The 17,703-nt window shown below is 41.0% G+C and overlaps 1 protein-coding gene across 2 annotated transcripts in view; it reads right to left on the bottom strand.

Annotated features, from left to right (window-relative positions):
* The window catches only part of ORC3 (origin recognition complex subunit 3), a 62,016-nt gene that overhangs the window by 43,077 nt on the left and 1,236 nt on the right, over nucleotides 1-17,703 (bottom strand). For both annotated transcript variants that reach the window (XM_044421702.1, XM_044421701.1), the window contains exons 2-5: nucleotides 16,075-16,126; nucleotides 14,086-14,183; nucleotides 11,379-11,523; nucleotides 1,730-1,834 (exon numbers count right to left, since the gene is read on the bottom strand). In XM_044421702.1, the coding sequence (XP_044277637.1) occupies nucleotides 1,730-1,834; nucleotides 11,379-11,523; nucleotides 14,086-14,183; nucleotides 16,075-16,126 (400 nt within the window). The remainder of the gene's footprint in view (nucleotides 1-1,729; nucleotides 1,835-11,378; nucleotides 11,524-14,085; nucleotides 14,184-16,074; nucleotides 16,127-17,703) is intronic.

The following is a 17,703-nucleotide window of genomic DNA, read 5'->3' as shown; positions in this document are numbered from 1 at the left end:
ATCTATATTGTACATGTAAAAGGTTCAGCTGGTAGCATTTCTAGGTTAAAGAAGTCAAACAGCAAGACTACAAAAAGTTGAGGTGTTTAATATGTAACCAGAGTGCCTGCACTATACCCACCCCTGCTCCCCCAAAAAAGAGAAGGTGCAGGGAGAAGGAAAAAAGGCTATTTGGGTGTTATCTGGAGTGCTGCTATACTTCAAACATGATTATGCAGAATACATATAGTATATAAAGGTCCTTTCTCTCTCATATGTCCTCTCTTCCCCATGCCCACCCCCTGACAATTGGTTGGATCCCACATTTCCTTTTGTTTGCAGTAGCGTCTCATGTGGATTTCTACTCAAAGGCCTACCACTGGTGGAAAATGGGAAGGGGAATTATTTTCATGGAAGTTCCCCCTTCCCTTTCAGTCCTCAGCAGCTGTTCTGGAGGACCCACAACCCTTCAAAGCACACTTCTGGGGGAGCAAGGCAGCAGCTTGGGGAGGGGGAGTATACCAAAATGTATTCATCCCCCATACTGTCAAAATTCCTCCACTGCATCAGAAGCATTCCACAGAAGGATGCAGCCCTCTTGCTTATATTCTGGATCCAACCCATTATAATTTAGGTTCAAGTTGCCCCCATAGAGTATTCTGTATTGGCTGGGCAGCATCATTGCCAGCTTCTAGAACTGGGATTCAATGTGCTGACCAACTTGTGATAAGCTGTACACTGTGATTAAACTAGCAGATTGACCTTGTACTCCTGTTCCAATTTAAGCAAAAGAATGATCTCAACTACACCTATCAGGGGGGCAAATACTGGAGCCATCTCCCATTGCTGGCCCTCCCTTTTACTTTATCTAAAATTGGCAGCAGGCTAAATGTGCTCAGAAGGAAAGCACACAGTGGGGCTGTAGCCACCCACCATCTTCATTTCCCCAGAATGCCTCCAAGCCACCCTGCTTTAAAAAAAAACAAAGAATAAAGGGAGAGATTAAAGCGAAGGCAATATCCATCTCTACTATTATTTGATAAGCTTTCATGGAGGGGAGAGTGCATGTGTGGGGAACAGAGGGCACCTTGCTCAGGGCACCCTCAAATCTGCCTAACTAGATAGCTTAATTTATTCAAAAAATTGGCTAAATTAAATGGAATTTTCTTTGCCTGCCATACTTAAAATATAGTAGATCAGTGATAAGTTGAAGTAGATGCTTGAAACTCTGAAGCAATTTCACTTGTGCAAAATGAATGAGAGCAGAGATATTGGGTGAATCATGGCAGCATTTTCAAGTCATGATGTTTTAGTTTGAAGAGTTGTCATCCTATCCACTAAAATGCTTCACAGTTAATGCAAGTTTATGAACTTGCCCACTAAGGAAAGATTTCTCCACAGTCCATATACGTATAATGCAGAGATTTAAGAAATGATAACTGAAAGCAGTAGTTGAGAAGGTATATATAAAGTTCTATTTTCAAATAAAAGAACAGTCTCACAGCAAAGAGAATTGGCTTTTCCACATCCTCCTTCTACTGGTTAAGTTAGACCATTAAACATATATGAATAAAAGCAATCCTTGTTAGTCAGCTCAAATGAGGAACAGCTCTAAATGTTTTATTTGTTTGTTTGTTTATTGGGTTTGAGAGCTGCCTATTAGCTTCATGCTCACATTATTTTCTAATAGTATATCCAATGCTATTCATGCCATTTACCAACTGAAGAGCCAATTTATTACAATATTTACCTGGGCATTCTTTGGATCTCAGTGACACTACAAAAGGTGTAACATCATTTTGAAGAATTTCAGAGAGACTTTTAAATGTCAGGTCATGATCTGTAACATTCACACCTAGGAAGAAAATGTCCCAGTTTAACAATAGCTCAGAGAACTTATCTGAATACAAATGACTGTTTTTAAATGCCATATGCATGCAAGTCTCCCTTCATATATTCTCAGTCACACATTTCCCTCCATTTACTTACCAGCCATGCAATTTGCATATATTTCTCAGTCAAGAAAAGGATGCACATTTGCCAGCCTTTAAGAAAATCTCTCTCAGAGACTGCAGAACAGAACAGAGCAAATGAGGTGCCAACATCTGTAGGACTTACTCCCCCCAGCAAGTGGCCCTTTTCACTTTGTCCCATTCATCTGTCTTCTCGGGGTGTTTTCATATCAGAACTATCAAAGAATTGGAGGAGTGAGTACCCCTGTCTGGAGTAGCTGTTGAAAATGCAAGTGGCACTGAGAACTGTCCCTCCAACACTTTAAATTCAGAAATTACATTGCTAAGGAGATGGAGATCTTGTCACCACTCCCTTTCAGTACATCTATTTTTCCTCCCTTTACCATTGATTTTCAACTGACAGTTTAGCAACTGTGCACAAATAACCTATATGCAGTCTTTCCTTGTCAATTTCCATCTATGTTACCAACTGCACTTTGCTACCTTTATCTTCCAGCCAGTATCCCAGGATCCTTCAGAGCAGATCTCATCTTGCCCAAGTGTACTCCAACCCCCCCCCTTTTAATTAGCTCCCCCCCCCCCCCCCCCCGCTTTTCTGGAGCTTCAAAAAAAGCACAGCTAGAGTCACATTCCATTTATAGTCTCTGGAAAAGGCTGAACCACATTTATAATTTTTTAAAAACACTTTTGTCAGTCTTTCCCAAGTGCATTCTTACAACTGTCCAATATGTATAATATTGTCTGGTCAATTTCCTTGCATGTTTTAGCTGACAAAGGAAGCAGAAATTTGAAGTAGAAACATGCATGGCAACTGACAAGAGGAAACTGCATGTAGCTGTGGTCCTCATGGGTGCCTCCCATATGGTGCTGACACAAACCCATTAAAAAAAATCATCTTTTTAATATATGCTCAAAATCCTACAAGCTAGGCTCCAGCAGTATGTGGACCGAGAACTACCAGAAGTACAGGCAGGATTTCGAAGAGGCAGAAGAACTAGAGATCAAATTGCCAACATACACTGGATCATGGAAAACGCTAGGGAGTTCCAGAAAAACATCTACTTCTGCTTCATTGACTATGCTAAAGCCTTTGATTGTGTGGATCACAACAAATTGTGGTAAGTTCTTAAAGAGATGGGAGTATCAGACCATCTTATTTGTCTCTTGAGAAACCTATATGTGGGTCAAGAAGCAACAGTGAAAACTGAACACGGAACCACTGATTGGTTCAAAATTGAGAAAGGAGTTCAGCAAGGTTGTATAATGTTGCCCTGCCTATTTAACTTAAATGCAGAGTACATGAGAAAGGCGGGGCTGGATGAATCACAAATTGGAATTAAGATTGCTGGGAGAAATATCAACAATCTCAGATATGCAGATGATACCACTCTAATGGCAGAAAGTGAAGAGGAACTAACGAGCCTCTTGATGCGGGTGAAAGAGGAGAGCACAAAAGTTGGCTTGAAACACACCATTAAGAAAACTAAGATCATGACATCCAGTCCTATCACTTCCTGGCATGGATAAGAAATGAAGATAGTAGCAGATTTTATTTTCCTGGGCTCCAAGATCACCGCAGACGGGGACTGCAGCCAAGAAATTAAAAGACGCTTGCTCCTGGGGAGGAAAGCTATGGCAAATCTAGACAGCATACTAAAAAGCAGAGACATCACCCTGCCAACAAAACTGTATAGTCAAGGCTATGGTTTTTCCAGTTGCAATGTATGGCTGTGAAAGCTGGACCATAAGGAAGGCTAAGCACCAAAGGATTGAGGCCTTAACTGTGGTGCTGGCGGAGACACCTGCGAGTCCCTTGGACTGCAAGGCGGTCAAACCAGTCAATCCTAGAGGAGATCAACCCTGACTGCTCTTTAGAAGGCCAGATACTGAAGATGAAACTCAAATACTTGGGCCACCTAATGAGAAGGAAGGGCTCCCTGGAGAAGAGCCTAATGCTGGGAACAATAGATGGCAAAAAAAGGAGGGGACGACAAAGAATGAGGTGGCTAGATGGAGTCCCTGAGGCAGTTGGTGTGAGCTTAAGTGGACTCCTGGGGATGGTGGAGGACAGAAAGGCCTGGAGGAATGTTGTCCATGGGGTCGCGATGCATCGGAAGTGACTTCACAACTAACAACAATGATTTGTACGAAATTCATAACACTTTCAAGCACATACAAAGGCTTCAATAAAAGCCAGCCAAATATCCAGATAATTATGCATTTGAAGGTGGCATCTACAAAACACCACCCATTCAAATATTGAAAGTCTTTTGAAGTCCACAACACACTACATCACAGAAATTGAATGTTTACCATTCCAATATAGTAATATCAGCTTTTTTACCTGCCAAAAGGTAATAGAAAATCCATTTCCCCTTCCATTTGTTCATTTCCACAAAACAGGTAAAGATTTTAAAATGATGTATTCCTCACAGAATAGTAGTTTGATACAACATTTATCTATATAGTGTCTACCACATCAAAACCAAAAATAAATTCTGGACATTGCCAAAAACATGTTTAAAAGAAGCTGTAGTTGTATTGCACCACCATCAATTAGCTAATTTAAACGAACCCTTATTAAATAAACACTCTGGTGTCCAAGAGGCATGAAACAGAAATACTTTCTGATTACGACACAGCTTCTGCTCCCTCCACTGCCTATTACTGCACATGCCCCCCACCACCCCCATCCCCAACATTGAGCGGCAAGAGCTTCAGTGCCAGGAGAGGAAGTAAGAGGAGTTCTTGCCACACTTGCATTTGTAGAGTGGAGGCAGGGCCCCTCTGCTAGCTTGCATTGGTTCGGTGTTGGTTAGGGCACTGGGTTTTCTACTCAATTATTGCGCTTCTATTGTTGTTACTTTATATTGCTGTACTATTTATTTTTGATTTAGTGTATTGTTTTTATTGTTTATTTTGTAACTGAATTTGTGCACCACTCAAAGAGCCCAGTAGACTATAGGGTGGTACAGAAATGTAGTAATAATAATAATATCCGTAGACATGGCAGGTAGACACTACAGCAGCAATCTCCTGACTAAGCATTTTGTGGTGGTGTGCCTAGCAGTTTCTCAGTCTTCCAAATATGCTCATGGTTCCAAATGGGTAGTGGATCCCTGGCACATAGACAACTGCTGTCAGTTGAAAAAGATGAGTAAATGGGAGAAAGGCAGTGAAAGTAGGTGTCCATGAAATACTTCAAAACAACCCTGTTCACCCCTTCAAAAATCCTGTGTGAACCAAAAAGGCTTTTTTCTGATAGCTGTCAAACTTCTATGTTCACAAAAACTGAGGAGCTATAGATTTTAACTTTCTGAAACAGTTAGATCTTCACATTGATTAGGAAAGATGAAAGGCAGTGAGAAGTGTTGGGGTAATACTTTAAAACTAGAGGATCATACTGCTAAGCAGGAGATACATTAGCCATTTCTCTTCACAAGCAAAGATCCCCTCTCAGCTTCACCTTTCTGTTGACTGCTTACTGTCTGACAGCTATGATGTGAAAAGCAAACTAACAAATTAATCTATCTCAGTGAACGCGAACTTTTTAGAGAACAAGTGCCCAAACTGCAACCCAGAACCCACTTATTTATCGCAAAGTGACAACACTGCAATAAAACCTGGAAACTGAGGTTTTAGTTCAGAAAAAACACCTCATACCCAGTCCAAGCATGCCTCTCTCTCTCTCTCCATGGCAGCACACTGACCAGCCATGCGAAAGCTCAGACAAGTCGCGGCTAATGAGTCGCTGCTCGTGATGTCATTGCCTAGCGCCGCTACTCCTTTCTGAGCATACGCATGGCCTCTAGGTGTGCTGTTATCCGGTGCTCAGCTGCTGGGGCGATGCTGGGGCGACTTGGCTCGTGTGCCGACCGAGAGGGCTCTGCGTTCCTGCTGTGGCATGTGGGCCATAGATTTGCCACCACTGATCTATCTGCAGCCTTGTTTTGTCAGTGTCCATGAATGTTGCCTCATGCACTTTCACAGACAATGCTTACCAGGATATTGACCAGGCAAGACTTTGCATTTTTGCACCTCTGAGTGACTGATCCCCAACATCTATTTTAAAAAATCACAAAAAAATTGTGCACATTTCTTGCACCTAAAAAATAACAACTGGAGTGACAACTCCAATGCGCAGGGTGGCCACTTTGGAGGGGCTGTCACTGGACAACATCATAAAAAGGCTCAGATAGAGAAAAAGAAAGGTGTTATGATCACAGTGGGGACACCAAAACAGTGACAGTTGCTCCAAAGTGCCACTTCAAGAGCAGTGGATAGGCGGTCACTGATAATGATAAGAGCAAGCATGACAACGGGCTTTGACCACTCTCACCAAGTGGCTCACTTGCCACTTCCATGATGAGATCAGCCGGTTGGGTTTGAATGGCACACCAAGACATTATGGGTCCAATAACCACTAGAACAAGTTCTGGGTTGTCAAGGAATTTGTTGCCTCAAAATAAGCCAACATGTGGGAAGTGGTCTGTATTTACATGATGTGATAACCAACTATAGCTAGTTATTCATGACAGGCTATCATGTTGTGTGAATCTAGTCAATGGGTGGAACATGACCTGAATCAAGTGTTTGACTGGGTATGCAAGAGCACTGAGACTAGTTAAGTTCAGAAGAAACAAACAGGGGAAGAACTAAGTTCAAATCTTGATTCACCCTTTCTTATCAGCCCCCTTGAGAAACAAGCTTCATCATGCTTTGCCTCTCTGCCAACTGCCATCAGCAGCCTATAGAAAAGGAAGAGACAGGAAGCAGGGCCACTCCATTGGCTAAGGTAAGAAACCAAGTGCTGGCTTGTCCTCTCAGTAATTTTAATTTCAGCTGTTCTTGATAAGACCAACAAAGTCCAACCACATTAAAGCTTTACAAATGGTCAATGTAAGGCCCTTATAATGTTCTGACTTAGTGTTTGAGTTGTCTTGTTTTTCTTTTCTCTTCCCTTTCCTCTTCCTTTCGTGTCACACTTTTTTATTACAAGCCTGAGAAGACTGTCCTATTTTATTGATCTGGAATCCATTCTAGAAGCCATGTATAAATGCTTGGGTTAAGAATAAATAAATACTGCTGAATAGAAGGAAGATTCCATCATTTCAAGCAGAAAGCCAAAAGCAGTGACTGACTGAATTATGAACTTGCCTTGAGAGCTGGCCAAGAGATCAGGACTGTGCCTGTATCAGACTATCTGAGGAAAACTGCAGAGTCCTTCTGAATAAATTTGACCCCAGCATAGTCTAGTTTTCTGACCTATTGTGACTTCCCTTCTTGATCTGGAATATTCCAAGTAAGGGTGGGCTCAATGAGGCTCTTGGGCTGCATGCACGCCCCCTCCTTGCTGATTTTGTAGTCCCAGCCAGCTTGGGTGCCACAGGGAACACCCTAGGAGCATGATACTACTGCTTAACAAGGCACTCATTCCCCAATTATCTTGCTTTTGTGCAAAACTGCATGGGCAAAAGCAGGGATCCTACCACCACTACAGCAATTTCAATGGTTCTGAAGTGACTTATGGATGGTCATTGGCCTCCAAATCCTGGACATTGCTCAACCCTGATTTAGAGGAAGGATTCTGGATGGGAAATCACCTCAGATGTGATCACATGACTGTTTTATACCCAAAGCTGCCAAGCAGTACTTTGGGCTAGACTGCCTTATAACTGCCTATACTGTACTGATTAACACTAATTTTAACACCTTGTTTAACTGAATTTACTTTCAGAAAGGCATAAGTAGCAATTCAGCCTGGTTCAGATAAAGTAACTCAAAATGTACAATTTTTCTTTGAACTTAAAAAGGCAGGCACAAGATCAAGCTCAGGAACAACAAATTATATTAGTTTTTAATAGTCAACATATTTCCTCCATTCCTTTAGTAACAGAAAGGAAAGGAAATTTACAATTCCATCAAAAGGAGCACAAAAACCTAAGAAACTCTGGCCTGACTAATCAATACAGAATCAGCTTCTATCAAGAGATACAGTGTGTATTTCTCCTCCTTGTCTTCTGGAGAGATTAACTGTGGCCAAGTAATTAGCAAATTAATATGTGGCCAAAGTCTGGATTAAAAAAGGGCTGCTTAAATAATATTTCACTAGCTTTAAGTAAACAAAGCCAGGTGATACTTTGTTGGCAATAAAGAAGCTGGCTGTAGATATTCCAGGTATTAAGTACAGTATCTGAGATATATTAGAAGATCAGAGATATAGGCACAGTGGTTATCCTCAAAAAGGAGAAAGGAATGCCAAAAACAGGGTTGTTTGCTTAAAGCAACTGCAGGGTACTTCTCAAGATCAGAACTGCCTCTTCCTGGAATATACTGGAGGCATGCCCCCCCCCGCCCCCCCGCCCCCGCTGAAATTGTTGCTGAATTTGCTATTGCAGAGGAAGCAAAAATTGCTGTGATTTTTGTTGTAGCCCAAGTATTTGCAGCAAATTCATCAGCAGGCAAGAAAGCCACAAAAAAGACTACTGGGGGGCAGGCATTTTGTGGCCCGAGGCCTGTGTGTTGCCTGCTCCTGGCTTAGAGTCTATTCCTGTTAGGTTACTAAGAAAAAAAGATGTAAAAGCTCGTGTGCACAAGTCTAGAACACCCCAAGAAGCCAGCACCAATTTGCTAGTAACATATCATGCATATTATTTCAATACAGATTAATGTCTTGTAAATACTGGGCTTCTGACACTTGTGATGCCTCATTAAGAGGCTTACATGTGAACCAGTACTCAGCTAAAAGAATGAAGAGCGTGCTCTTATATCTATAAAGGTAAAGGTTTCCCCTTGACATTAAGTCCAGTCATGCCTGACTCTAGGGGGTGGTGCTCATCTCCGTTTCCTAGCCGAGGGAGCCAGAGTTTGTCTGCAGACAGTCTCCGTGGTCATGTGACCGACAGGACTAAACACCAAGGTGCACAGAACGCTGTTACCTGCCCACCGAAGTGGTACCTTTTTATCTACTTGCAATTGCATGCTTTCAAACTGCAAGGTTGGCAGGAGCTGGGACGGAGCAACGGGAGCTCACCCCGTTGTGCAGATTCGAACTGGCAACCTTTCGATCAACCAGCCCAGCAGCACAGTGGTTTAAACCACTGTGCCACCTGACAAATGCAAAATGTAGGAAGAGCTCCAAACATTATAAGATCAAAATAAAAAGACAGTTATTCATTGGCTATGAGCCTAAGAGCATGCAACTAATTCTGCAGAGGGGGGCTTTGGAATTCTATTTCAACTCTCTTTGTTACCTGGCCACACTGCTTTTAAAACTAAAACTTTCAAAAGAAGATTGTGATACAGCAGTTTGAAGAATGGACTAAAAAAATAGAGCATGTTGAAGAAAATCACAAACTGTTCACTTAGCAAAAGCATGTGAAAATGCACTACATCCTATAAATATACAGAAAGACAAATAAGATGAGTGGAAAAATGGACAGTGCAATTCTAAACATGTAAACTCAGAAATAACACACATTAGATTTAATGGGATTTACTCCTAGGTAAGTGATAAGACTAGCAACCTTAAATAACTATACTCTGGCTGCATGTGTAATGCTAAGCTGAGATTTTTCTTAACCATGGTTTGTTGTTTTAGCAATTGACTGTCTTGCAGACAAGCAAACAAGCAAGGCTAATTTTGTTTAATTCTGGTTTGATCCCCCCCACCACTCATCAGTGCTAAGAGCAATTTTCTTTTCAGGCTCTATTTCATGGGTCCTCGAACTAAGGCCAGTGGGCCGGATCTGGCCCACCATGCCCATTTAACCAGCCCGCACCAAAGGTTTTGCACTTGCCGTGCACGCGCGCAGGCATGCCTCATCCTGTGTGCCCGGTGGTGGCTTGATCACAAGGAGGTCGGTTTGGACTCACTCGGAGAAAATGATCTCCTCATGAGCAAGCCGCCGCCTCGCCCCGCGCCCCCCCCCGTCCCCGCCTCGCCTTGTGTGCATGCGTGTGCCCCGCCCCCTCACCACCCCGGGCCTCCCCCTGCCAGCACCACCTTGGCGGCTCATGTGCACCGCTGTCACTTGTCAACTGGCCCCCTGTTGAAAGGGTTTGAGGACCCCTGCTCTATTTCAAGGTAGACAGCAGCTCAAACAATCCAGGGATTAACCAAGGTTATTGGTGCTGACGTCGTAAGAAGTGCTGATTTAAATGAGCCAGATTTTATAAACTAACAACGAACCATAGCCTGTATTTGTGGCTTGCAGCTCACTATGGTTTGTTGGTGTGGATGGGTTCACATCAAGCCAGATTTCAACAAATCATACTATGGCCTGGTGTACAAATACAGCACTAAATTATTCTGCAGTCTGTTGAAATTCTGTTTATGATTTGGCTATCAGAGCCAGGTAAAAAGCAGCGAACAACTGTAAACCATTTATCTGAACAACAGTCTCTGAATTGGGAGGACCTGAAGGCTTTTTAATAGTAGTTTCTTCTGTCTGAATTGATAATTTGGGCCGTATGAGAGTCTTTCCCTCAATTTTGAAGAAATATGCATTTTTGTCACCTGTGCTCCTAGAGATCTTGATTCCTGTTTTGATAAGGCAGCAATGCTGCTTATTGCTTCTGGCAAATATTCCAGAAGTTCTCATCATGTACTGCAAGACATGCAGAAGAAACAGCAGAACAGCTAAATCAAGCAGAATTCCTGAGGAACCCTCTATTGGAGCCAAACAAGATGAGATGGTAGCAGCTCTGTCTATTTTTATTTTTTATTCTATTAGAATATATCCCACCTTTTTTTTAAAGAACAGAAGGGGCTTACATCATTCTCCTCTTGCTCAATCTTATCCCCACAACAAGAACCCTGAGATGTAGGTGGGGCTGAGAGTCAGTGACTGGCTCAAAATCACCCAGTGAGCTTTGCAAGCTAAGCACAGACCAGAACCCACATCGCCTGAGTCCCACGTCCACATTTAACCATTACACCATACTGCTTTAAACACAGCTCTGAGCCAAGCAAATGTGAAAGGATGTATGCATGTCCGAGTGGAACAGCAAAGAGCATGGGGCAGGTGAGTCATGCACCCTAACCTTAACCCTGTTCATAGTCCTTTTCCATAACCCCTCTCCACAAACATTACTTTCCACATTAGCTGGTATTAGAGCTTAGTGGAGAAAAAAACTCTAAGGGACAGACTGTAAGGAGATAGATACACCATTGTCTGCTAGTGTATCTTTTGCCATTAAAAGTAGATATCTCATTGCCCTCTGCAACTGAAGCAAATCAGGATTCAGGCATATTGATCTGCTACTATCACATGTTTAGCTTGGCTCCTAGTAGTTTTTAAACTCATGGCCATTGGCTACAATAGATATAAGATTTCCAAGTTCTTTTTAATCTTAATATTAGAAATCAAATCCAAATTATGACAGTTGTTATTAAATAAATTAAAAGACCAACAAAAGAGTTACCTAGAACTACAGCAGCAGCAGGAATTTCACTAGACTTTATCCGACAAGCCCATTCTGTTTTCTTCTCCTTGAAGTCTGAGTGAGATTGTCTCAAAAACTGTATGAGGTCATTGAACAGTTTTTTATTCAGGTCCTCTTGTAGTTGCTGTTAAGAAGGAAACAGGCACAGAGTTTTCAGTTAAGCATCAGAACAAAGACCTAAACTTCAGTGTATTAAAAAAAATACAACTCCAAAAGATTGTTCACATGCATTTACTTAGGTTGCCTGACAACTGTTTAGTGAGAAAATAATTTATTAAGAGTGCAATCCAATGTATGCCTGTACAGAAAAAAGCCCTATAATGTTAAGCTGGCCAAGCTGCCTGGGGAATGCTGGGGGCTGCAGGACTCTTTTCCTCTTTCAACATGCATAGAATTGTGCCCTGGTGATCCTAATAAATGTTTTTTCACAGTCTCTCAGATGCTCTAATCAAACACCAGCAATTTATGGCTGCTATTTAAGTGTGACAAGTAGAACAAAGTGACATTTAATAACATTCAGAGAGAGATGTGGTGAGAAATCAGTAGAAGAAAAATGCAACTCACTTAAGCAGGGCAGTATATCTCTCAAAGAGGAAAGATGTGATCCCTTCAGAAATTCTGGAGAGACAGTTGTTTTATGGCAAGGTGGTACATTCAACTACCACAGCAAAAGGGTAAGAAATCGAATGGCAGGTGTGGTGGTAGGATATATTTTGTAGTTTTAGAATAAGATGCCCAAACAGAATCCATCTTCATTCTGAGAACCATAAGCCAGAGGCACAACAAAAATGTACACCAACAGCTTTAAGCAAGCTATTGGGATGAGAATACACACCATGGTAAGATGCTACTGGCAATAAAGGAGGGAGTTATGGTTGGCATGCTGTCCAGGGCCAGGGTGATACCTACTCTTCAGATGAGGACTATGAGGGCTGGGAAATGAGGTCTGTGGACATAAAAATGGCAGAAGTGGTGCTTATCTCAAGGCCACTGTCTCCAGGTGTTCACGCAGACCCTAGAAACCAACAAGGTTTAGAAGTGCTGGGAAGGGACTTGGGAGAGGAGCAGGAGGAGCCTTGTCTAATGCTATGCCACTGTGACAGGAAAGATGGGTTAGCCAATTAGATGACCTGTGTAGATCTAAGAGGCTAGCCCTCAGAACCAAAACTTACTTAAAATGGGGGCTCTTGGAAATAGTTTCTAGTTTGGGTTCAATGAACCACTCTGTGTATGCTCAAAGACTCTTCCCATGTTGGCTATTGGTTTGCTACCTGTATATTTGGAATTAAGTGCTTTTTGCCAAAGTGATGGCTGTTTGAAAGGAAGAATGAGGGAATCCAGCTCTCGACAGATGCCCTTTCTCTCATCAAGTTCAACCAGGCAGTTATCCCCCTCTATTCAGGACAGTCTCAGACATCTGAGTATATGGATTCTTATAATCTTGGATAGCTACAAAGAGGATACTTTACTAAGATAAAACTTTACATGATAGATATGCATGCAAGATAAAATGTGCACATAAAGAAACTTTTAAATATTCTGACATGAAGACAAAGAAACAAAGACTGGACGTGTCAACTTTCTTAGTGTATCTGTGTGGATCAGCCACCTTGATCCGGAGAGGCAGTTTTTCAAAGATATTACTCAGTTTTAGTTACTGTATGGAACAATCAGCTTGCTGATATTAGACATATTAGAATGGATTAATGTACTTGGCTATTGCATTATTTAGCTATGTAAACCAATCTTTAAACTAATTTCTTTGACTAGAAATCAGACTGGCATGCCACAACTCAAAGGAAGTTTTGTACTGTGCATTGAGTAAGAGACTGGAAATCCAATGCCTTGAATAACAATAGATTTTTGTTAAAGAGCAGTGATGGATGGGGGGAGTGGCTCCAAACCTGTTAAATATTATTTTGGAGATTTCAAAAAAAATAAAAAGATCACCTATCACTTTTAAAATAGTACCACCATCTTTTTAGGTTAAAAATCCCTCCATGTTCTGGCAGAATGCTCAACCATAATTTGACAGCTTTAATGTGACATCTATCACTATGGTTTACATTTGCTTCTGCTGCTCATGCTATTTTCCCGATGCTTATTTTTACATGCACATTTTCTGCTAGCTGAATGGGCAGTTTGCAACCCCACAGAAGGTGCAAAGGAACTTAAGAAAAATCTAAAAGGGAGTATTTTCTCTTTCCGAATATGCCTGCTGATGTAGGAAGAAGGGGGCAGGGCAGTGATTTTGTCTGATTATCCCTTTTGCCTACAGTCTCCAGGACCACCTTCAGAACAGTGCAGGTGGCAGGCTCCCGAAAGTGCATGGGAGGCTATGCTGGATGCAAAAAGGGGAACTGGAATGAATTGCCAACTTGTGCCCCCTTCCTCCCCAGAAAATCGCCACTGGATCTTGATTATCTTCAGAGTGGCAAGCCTGGATCCAACCCTGATAACAGATATCTTCCACACATACATTCAACATCCAAAAATCACTGAAAGTGTTCGGTGTAGTTGTGCTATAAAACAATGCTCACTCCTTTACTTACTATGTTCCATATTAAACAAAAGGCTGGCTGTTTTATTATTTCCTTACTCAGAAGGTTTTCAAGGCTCCCCCTACTTTGACCCTAGAACGGAATTGACTTAAATCATAGTTGACATTAAAAGAAGCAGCACTCACCTCTGTTTCACATTTAATCTGTTTCCATAACAACTGACAAGTATCAAATCGTAGCCCATGATCCTCTAAGTCATTATTATCTTTACTGAAGTAGTCAGCTAGAAAAACAAGAGTGGAAAAGATGCCAATCATGCTCAGTATGTTTAAAACAGAAGTTTGTTCAAGGAAGAAAACTTGCCAAATGGAACAAACTGTGCGAAAAAAGTTAATTTATTTTTACTGGAGAAACACAAATTAACTGAGAATCACACCTGCTGCCCAGAGAAAGCTAAAGAGGAAATATAAATAGCTATCCAAAAATACAAGATGTACATAGCTACCTTTTCAAATTTGTATAAACTGATGGCTACACTTCCCATTTTTTGTAAAAAAAAAAATCAGTTGAATCACTTATTTGCCCTTCATCATATTATTGACATAGTCACTCACCCTCAAGTCCAGTTAGCTACAGCAAATTATTTTATTAAGAAGTCACCTATCCCTAGAAAACTAATTCTTCAGTTCTTCCAACATTGCAAAAACCTATATCCCCATTTTGGATCTTTTTACCATTCTGATGGTAGAAAAGACTGATGCATTAAAACCTATCCTGAAACGTTGTTGAGCAAATTGGCCATCTTTAATTGTTGACTTGAGTTGAGGACTGTCAAAGTACAATTCTTCTAAATACAAGGTGACTTTCAGCAGTAACCTCTTGGTGTGAATCCCAGCAGATTTGGAATGTGATTAAAGGGTCCAATGTGCATTTGGCTGTTGTATAGCCAGCAAGCTCTACATTTTGTCATCTTTTCAGGGCAAGTGGTGAACTGCAATAAACATGAACACTTGCACAAGATTGGTTTTGATATGCATTATTTCTGTTTACCTCAGTAAACAACTCACAATTTGTGATGCATTGTTTTTTACTTCATGTTGTATCATTTCCATTGATTTATTTAAAATCTGTCATTCCCCTGATCCTCTCAAGCCCTGCTGCAATTGTATTGCCGGGTTAGAAGGGGAGCACTTTTTTCTTTTCTCCTTGTTATTGTTCTGTTTTCCTTTTTGCTGGTTTCACTGGGAGAGAAAACAACGGCCACCAGCTTCAAAATCTCCCCAGTGCAACTCAGAACTCCTCCCTTTTTCTCAAATGGAAAAGAAGCTCCATGGTAGCCTATGATCTTAGACAAAATGATTACACCCTAAATTCTGTTTGCTACTTTGTTTGAGGATGAGCAGTGAAGGAGAAAAGAGTATCACTGGATAGCAGAGAAGACAAAATTGTCCAATTCACAAATTCCAATACGTTAAAGCTTAACTTCACAAACTGTCATAGTTGTAAAAAAAAACCCCTAAGTGGGACAGCCATTATAATATTATAGCTGAAGAAGACAAACATACAAAACATAGTATGACAAAGATATGCAAAAATGGTTGTAATGGTTTATAGTATTTTTTAGTATATATCAACCTTCCCTAACCTTATGGCCCCAGCTAGCCAATATACCCTCAAGCATCCTGAGGGCTGCTATCTGCAAATCTAGAGGGCACCAGGCTGGGGAAAGCTGGTGTAAAGAATATTCTATTTAGCTGTAAATTAACATGGTTTACTGGACAAATCTGCACCACTATTAGAAAATATATAAAAAGGTTTCAATTTGAAATTTTCATTTTCTTGCTGAAGAAAGTCAATTTATTTAAATTGTGCAGTAATCTATCATTCAAAGGGAGAAATTGACAGTTCATCAATGTTCACACTGGAAACATTAACAACCATTTAGATCATGAACAAATCCAATGTAATAGATCATAAACTCAAAGTAAGACTTGATTCTTTTAAAAGAACACCAAATATCATAGGGCCCTTATTTTCTAGATATCCTGGGAGACTTTTTTTTCTCTAAAACACAAGGATTCCTAGAAAGAGGAGAACATATATTTTTCTATAACCGGACTGAAAGTATGGTAATCCCCAATCATGAGGATTGATTACAGTTATTGTATACAAACCTGCTGAAGATATCTTCCTCTTCTTAGAAGCTGGCTTAAACACAAAGCAGCCCTAAAAAATAGCAAAGGGGAGAAAAAGAAATATTGCATGGAACCATATGTATGGAACACTGCATCATAGTTATAGGTTATGGAGCCACTGATTCAATGGCAAAGCAAATCAACATTTATCAATATGCTAGAGGCAAGAAGATCATTATACTTTATTGATTCTAAATGGAATTGCTTAAGTTTTACCTATTTTGCAACTTGGAAATGAGTACTGCAATGGTTTGTTTGGCATTCCTTCAAGTGAAACATCATTCTTTATTCTAGTAATGGAGTTGTTGAATTTGCACAGCTTTCACTAAATAATGTGGCAAAGCATTTGCTATTATAAAGGACAGGAATTCCAATTCATAGGAAAACAGAATCAACCCATTTTTAATAAAAAGTATACAAACTCCAGATGGACATTCTAAGGGTTGGCATCAAAGAAAGATAGTTATATTTATGTGTGCATCTATTGCCCAACATATGGACAGAGAATAAGCAATGTTTCTTTCATGTGCTTTGCAATCTATGCCAGTTTGTATGTGGGAAGTATTTTAACCTGGCTTACTTTTGATTTGTTGCTTTCTTTTCCCTCTTTATTCAACCCGGTGTGTGTGGGTGTGTGTCCATGTCCAGGATTAGTTTAAACAGATGCAAAGGAATGTGATACATCATAACTTTATCAAGATTATTAATAAATGGGCAGAGCGTATTTTCAGGCAAGTTGTTTCTCAGTCCTGAAGGAGTCCACAGACATTATCTAATAGAGTGCAACTGCTAAGGGAAATTATGTTGCACGTGTGTAAACCACTCTAGTGCAATGCCAACAGTGTTAACTGGTGTGCCAATTTAAGCAGAAACACTATTGATAGTGCACCAGAGTAGTTTACACTAGCACAACTTAACTTATGTTAGTGTTGTGCCTCCACTAGATACCACCCTGTGTGTGTACCCAGCCTGACCTGTACCCAAACACCACAGGAAAATGTAACTTATTCTTTTTAGTCTGATATACAAGTCAATAGACATAACTTTCATGCAACATTAACACATAGCTGGGCCAGAGAAAAACCCTCTTTTCTAGAAATCAGCATTGTGAGCATCCTTGAAATGTAGCTGACACTAACCAGACACCATTTCAGAGAGGGCTAGATGACACTTGACAGGTAACAGCAGCTATTGGGAAATTCACACCAACCCACCCCCATCTTCCTTCTCTTTTACATAATAGCATCCCATCCTCCCCACTCCTTCAGAATCTCTTTCTGCTTTGGTATGCAGGGAGGAAAGGTCACACCTTTGCAACTTTTCACTTCTGTAACCTATTAGAAAGTGTTAACTGTGTTATGTAACCCTTTAATGATAAAAGGGGCAACTAAGGACTGCTCAAGTGCACTATCTGGAACAATTCGTTGGCAGCTAATTATTCTCAAGAAGAAATCTTCTAAAACAGGGGTCCTCAAACTTTTTCACCAGGGGCCAGTTGAAAGGTGCCAGTGCTGGGTGTGGGCCGGAAAGGTGGTGCCAGCGGGGTGCCCGAGGACGGGGCAGGATGCAGGGGCTGGCGGCAGGCACTGAGGCAGGCGGCGGAACACA

Source organism: Varanus komodoensis, unplaced genomic scaffold, assembly GCF_004798865.1.
Source record: "Varanus komodoensis strain SLA01 unplaced genomic scaffold, ASM479886v1 scaffold12, whole genome shotgun sequence".
Taxonomy (NCBI): Eukaryota; Metazoa; Chordata; class Lepidosauria; order Squamata; family Varanidae; genus Varanus; species Varanus komodoensis.
Note: the sequence above shows the minus strand (reverse complement) of the source record. Positions and strands in the feature narration are given on the sequence as shown.